At 37.2% G+C, this 6,329-nt stretch overlaps 1 protein-coding gene across 1 annotated transcript in view; it reads right to left on the reverse strand.

The window, feature by feature from the left end:
- The window catches only part of KDM5A (lysine demethylase 5A), a 99,666-nt gene that overhangs the window by 62,516 nt on the left and 30,821 nt on the right, over positions 1-6,329 (reverse strand). Inside the window, exons 7-10 of the mRNA XM_037744554.1 lie at positions 5,948-6,053; positions 4,664-4,755; positions 3,879-4,037; positions 2,317-2,436 (exon numbers count right to left, since the gene is read on the reverse strand). Coding sequence (XP_037600482.1) covers positions 2,317-2,436; positions 3,879-4,037; positions 4,664-4,755; positions 5,948-6,053 — 477 coding nt within the window. The remainder of the gene's footprint in view (positions 1-2,316; positions 2,437-3,878; positions 4,038-4,663; positions 4,756-5,947; positions 6,054-6,329) is intronic.

Consider the following 6,329-nt stretch of genomic DNA (forward strand, 5'->3'; position numbering starts at 1 on the left):
TAGATTGTAGGGTTTCTGCTGAGAGGTCTGCTGTAAGTCTGATAGGCTTCCCTTTATGGGTAACCTGACCTTTCTCTCTAGCTGCCCTCAGAATTTTCTCCTTTATTTCAACCCTAGTGAATCTAGCAATTATGTGCCTTGGAGTTGCTCTACTTGAGGAATATCTTTGTGGTGTTCTCTGGATTACCTGGAGTTGAGTATTGTCCTGCCTTACTAGGTTAGGAAAGTTTTCCTGAATAATATCCTGAAGAATATTTTCCAACTTGGATTCATTCTCTTCATGACATTCAGGTACACCTATCAGTCGTAAATTAGGTCTTTTCACATAGTCCCATATTTCTTGGAGACTTTGTTCATTCCTTTTTACTCTTTCTTCTCGACTCTTGTCTTCTCGTTTCATTTCATTAAGTAGGTCTTTGACCTCTGATATCCTTTCTTCTGCTTGATCAATTCAACTGTTAAAACCTGTGCATACTTCGCGACGTTCTCATATTGTATTCTTCAGTTCCATTAACTCACTCATTTTCGTTTCTAAATTATCTATTCTCATTAGCATTTTGTCAAATCTTTTTTCAAAGTTCTTAGTTTCTTTACACTGGGTTAGAACATGTTCTTTTAGCTCACAAAAGTTCCTTATTATCCACCTTCTGAAGCCTAAATCTGTTAATGGAACACACTCGTTCTCCATCAGGCCTCGTTCCCTTGATGATGAGGAACTGTGATCCCCTGTAGGAGGAGAGGCATTCTGATTCTGGGTATTCTCAACCTTTTTACGCTGGTTTCTTCCCATCATTGTGAGTTTATCCACCTGTCGTCTTTGTGATTGCCAACTTTCAAATTAGGTCTGAGTGGACGTCCAACTTGTTGATTCCCAGTGCCAAAATCTGAGCAACCCACTGCACCGGCTAAAACAGCGGCATTAAGATTCGTGGTGCTTTTCTGCTCAGCAGTCTCCGATCTGGCTTCCCTCTTGAATCCCTTTCAATCAGGTAAATGGGTGACTCTGCCTTCCTGGAGCTCCAAACGTCAATCAAAAGGGGACCCAGTCCCGTTTACTCTGCACTGAGAACCACCGTGCCGGCCACAAGAGTCGCACTGGTGACCCGTGGGGCTCCTCTACTGGGAATCTCCTAGTCCCGTGGGCAACAAAAATTCTTCTGAAAGTGTGATGTCCTCTCTTTCTGTGCGCTTTCTCTGGGAGCTACAATCCTGAGCTGCTAGTAATCGGCCATCTTGCATCTATGTGTCACATTTTCTTCATCCAGTCTATCACTGATTGGCATTTGGGTTGGTTCCAAGTCTTTACCGCAAGACTAAATTTTAATAACTACAGCAAATTACTTGATAGGGACTAAAAAAGCCTAAGATACACTAGGAAAAGAAGCAAACTCTGAAGTACAAATAACTAAAGAAAAGCAACAACTGCCCAATACTTTATGCTTTTCTGTAAAGAATTATTCATAGAGGACTAATATAACAATTCAAGAATCAAAATAGAGTTTGCAGCTGGATGCAGTGCCTCACGCCTATAATTCCAGCACTTTGGGAGGCCAAGGTGGGCAGATCACTTGAGGTCAGGAGCTCAAGACCAGCCTGGGCGACATGCTAAAACCCTGTCTCTATTAAAAATACAAAAATTGGCCAGTGCAGTGGCTCACAACTGTAATCCCAGCATTTTGGGAGGCTGAGGCGGGTGGATCACCTGAGGTCGGGAGTTCAAGACAAGCCTGACCAATATGGTGAAACCCCATTTCTACTAAAAATACAAAAATTAGCTGGGCATGGTGGTATACACCTGTAGTCCCAGCTACTTGGGAGGCTGAGACAGGGGAATTGCTTGAACCCAGGTGGCGGAGGTTGCAGTGAGCCAAAATGTCACCACTGCACTCCAGCCTGGGCGACAGAGCGAGACTCTGGTACCTCAAAAAAATGAAAAATACAAAACTTAGCAGGGCATAGTGGCATGTGCCTGTAGTCCCAGTGACTCAGTAGGCTGAGGCAGGAGAATAGCTTGAACCCAGGAGTAGGGGGCTGCAGTAAGCCAAGATCACACCACTACACTCCAGCCTAGGTGACAGAGTAAGACTCACCTCAAAAAAAAAAAAAAGATTTTACAACAAGGTGTACAAACTGCCACATTAGACAGTGAAAGAAAAAGAATTAGATATCAGGGCCCTGATTTTAAGATGTAGTGTTCCATCATCTTTTTCATGCTGTCCCTGTTTTCTACAAAATAATAAAAGAGGAAACTGAAGGCTTTGGACTCAGATAAATCTTTGTACCTCCCCAGACTGACCTAAAAGACAGATTACTCACATGAACTGGCATATTAAAATAATCAGACTTAAAATTATCTGCCATTTCTCCAAAGCTCTGAAGTGTATACTCTCTAACAGCTTGTTCAAATCCAAAGGCTTCTCGAGGTTTGTTACATTCCTGGAAAGAAAAAAATATCTAAGATTAACTCACTAAAACTGAACTGAAGAAAGGTTTAAAGCTCTTAGTTACTACATTCTTTCATCATTTCCCTAGGTAAAGCAAATCCAATCAACCCTAGACAACAAAACAAGTATTAGCTACTTACAATATAGTATCAGGAAGTTATTTTCTAGAGCCTCAACTTCACTGTCACAGCCTTCCAATAGGAAGGTGGTACTAAGACGGCTTTAGATCCAGAGGTAACATTAAGTTCTGGCACTACAAGCACCTAAAGGACTACTGACTTGGAATCAAGCCTAGGGATGCCTAACATTCTTAGCATATCAGTGGTTTTGGCCATGGAGAAAATAAATGTTCATGGAGGAAGGAAAGGTAATGGATAACGAGATAGCCACAGGATCGTGAGGGTATCAGACTAAGAGAGTACTTTGTTCACACTATCAATCACTATGACCAATGTCTTAACACAAATAACTCACTTAGAGTAGAACTGCCTCTGAATTCTTTAACCTTGAGAATAGTAAATAAGTAATAATTCTAAGGCCCTAACAGACCTTTGAATGCATCTAGATACACCAATAAATCCTTCTCTTTAATGTCCTATAACAGCATTTTGTTAAAATAAGTAAACAGACTAGGCATTTTATGACAAGGACAATACTACAATTTTTCACTAAGAAAAATTTAGTAAAATCAAGTCAAAATTTGGGCAAGCTAAAAGATACCATCAGGGCCCAGCACAAGGTCCACATCTGTAATCCCAGCACTTTGGGAGATCAAGGCAGGTGGACCACTTGAGCCCAGGAGTTTGAGACAATCCTGGGCAACATGGTAAAACTTTATCTCTACAAAAAATACAAAAATTATCTGGGCGTGGTGGCATACATCTGTAAGGAGTCTGAGCTGAGAGTATCATCTGAGCCCAGAAGCCAGAGACTGCACTGAGCTGAGATCACGCCACTGCATTGTAGCCTGGCTGAGAGGCTGTAGGCCCTGTCTCAAAAGAGTAAATAAATAGTAAGTAAATAAAAGATACCTTCAGTTTATTTAATAGCATGAAACTGGAAGCATAAATCCCAAGTTCTATACCTTCATGTCTGGTTATACTTTTTTAATTAATAGAGAAAAAACAATCTATGCTTTTTTTCATTTTTGTGGTCTAGTAATACAAATATTCTGAGAAGTCTCATCATCTGCAGCAATAAGCAGAATGACCTAACCAACAGTCAGAAAAAGAACCTTTGAAAGGTAAGCTACCACAATACAATTGTTACATTTCCATTCAATATAGCTTTTTTAAGTCCTGGAAATTTTAAACACTACATGATGAAGAGAGAATGAGAAAAGGAAACATATTTGGGAACATGTTTACATGTATGTATATATGCATGCATTATTGTTTTTAGTTAAAAAAGGATTCATAAAGGTTAGGCTTGTACCTCAGCGACACATTTAGGACACCTCCAGTCTCCTTTGGGCACATCAGGTAGTGGAGGAATGAGACAAAATGTATGATAGCTGTCATCACATCCATCACACAAAAGCAATTTATCTTCATTGTTTCCCCGGCCACAAAACATACAAACATAGAGATCAACCTGTTAAAAATAAATAAATAAATAAATAAATAAAAGTCTATTTTCTATAATAAATAATACTAAATTTTTACCAGGAACTCCTTAGCTGAAGCAAACAAAATAATGTAACTGAAAAGTAAACACAACTTAAACCCTAAATGTCCATCAAATAATTATTTTTAAACAGCTTTTCATAAAACTCCCTAAATTTCCTTTCAGAGTTTTTACAAGCAAGCTAATAAAAGTGTATCACGTTGTTAGAATAAAGAAAGACTACAAATCTCGGGTATCTGAAAATCAGTTTATATATATTTTTCAAATACCATGTAATTCTTCCCATATACAAATACTCTTTGATAGAGAATGAATACTGAGACTGTCTATAATAGAACTCAACAATTTATACAGATTCATTTTCATGCTCTCACTTGGTTACACACAGGTATATGACGTACAGGAAGCAGCCTACCTATGTAGGACAAAGCAAGGTTAATAACATAAACAAAAGCTGTAACTTCATAGATTTGCCATCAAGTCTTCTAACCAAATGAACTAACTAAACACATACCAAGATATACCAGGATAAAAATTACAAAACCATAATAAAAATAGATGCTTTCCCTCCTGATAGACCCCAATATACTTACAAAGTTAACAGAGAGAGTGCCTTTCCGTTGCCTCATTTGCATGTTAAATGCGTCTGATCTGTTGGTAACTTTTCGTCTTCGGGTGACTTCATCTTGAAATAAAAAGTTATAATATAATAGTAAAACCTAATGTTGAGAGCTTACTATGAACCAGACACAATTTAAAATTACTTAAAATAGTTAAAATCGTGTAACTGTTTATCTAGAGGTAGATATACTATTTATTATCTCTCACTGAAGATGAAGAACCTGAGGTATAGCGAAGTTAGTAACTTGCTCAAAATCACACAGCCAGGCGGATTTACAATTCTAATCCAGTCACATAAGCTCCAGAGAGCTTACCCATTAATGCTATATTTGTATGCAGTACGTACTACATACAACCTGTATGTATTACTTGAAGGACTCCCAAATTAGTCAGGGACTAATTTCTAAAACTGTTGCCAACCAATACTGTAATTACAAAAATAACAAAAATAAAGCATTTAATTCTTAAAAAGGAAATATGATCATTGTTATAATGTATTCAATAAGTCTTATTCCATGGGATGTTTTGAGAGAGATGGAACAATATTATTTAATGCTCTAGAGTTCAGTCCACAATCTGAATTGTATGACTTAACTACAAATGTAAGTACATGGTAATTAATATTTGTGACTGTAGCATTTCATTACGTTCTTATATAGTCAAAACATATTCAGCCTAATCTTTGTTAAACAGTTTTAAAACTGACATTACATAGAGAGAATAGTGGAACTTGATCTTTGCATGAGCAGTTCTACCCACAAAAAGCTTTCCAACATGTGAAGCTGAGAGTACTAGACTTACTGAAGAAAACAGTTTATTCAAATGAACAGTCATAATGTATCAAGGACAATTATTTCAAAAATCAAAATTATGGTTAGGATTTTAAAATTCTAAGTATCCCCCAGTATATGTTGATACTAAGAGTTAAAAGCTTTAGATCACTAGGTAAGAACCATTAATTCCACCATTCTCTCATAAATCGGCCTTTAGAAACTGCAATACATTTCTGTATCATATACTTGACATAAAGAAGAAAAATTATCTCTTCAAAAATCATAAAAATTCAACATAATATTGCTCTTCACATCTTAAATTTAAGACATCTGGCATTTAAAAGGCGATTTGCCTAGAAACCACACTGCAACTTTACAATTCTTAAGAATTTCCCAGCACAGACGGCAATTCAAGTATTATTTGAATCTTTTTACGACCATATTGAACCTTATCTCTTTTCATGATCAAATAACAAATTTTACCTTCTTTATCTTTTGTTCCCATTGCCAGGCCCACAACCTTGGGCCCAGCCCCAAAAATCTGAAGTTTCTTCAGTTCTGTGTTTCTATTCACATCTCCAGATTCTGACTGAAAAATAAGCAAAATTCACATTAGCATCATTACACTAATTCAGGCATTTATTTTTGCTTCCCAAGAAAAGTTTCAGGATCATCTTCAAAACAAAAGAACAAATTATTGGATTTATTTTCTATAAATCCACTCACTGCCTCACTACCACAGTCGAAAACAGTCACCAAAACACTGTGCAACACTCAGATTCTTTTCCACAAAATAAAATTCATCTATGATTCATAAAAGTATAGGTGTCAAGCTGTCTAAAGACAGACACTACTGGTTATCAAA

Source organism: Cebus imitator, unplaced genomic scaffold (assembly GCF_001604975.1).
Source record: "Cebus imitator isolate Cc_AM_T3 unplaced genomic scaffold, Cebus_imitator-1.0 Scaffold179, whole genome shotgun sequence".
Taxonomy (NCBI): domain Eukaryota; kingdom Metazoa; phylum Chordata; class Mammalia; order Primates; family Cebidae; genus Cebus; species Cebus imitator.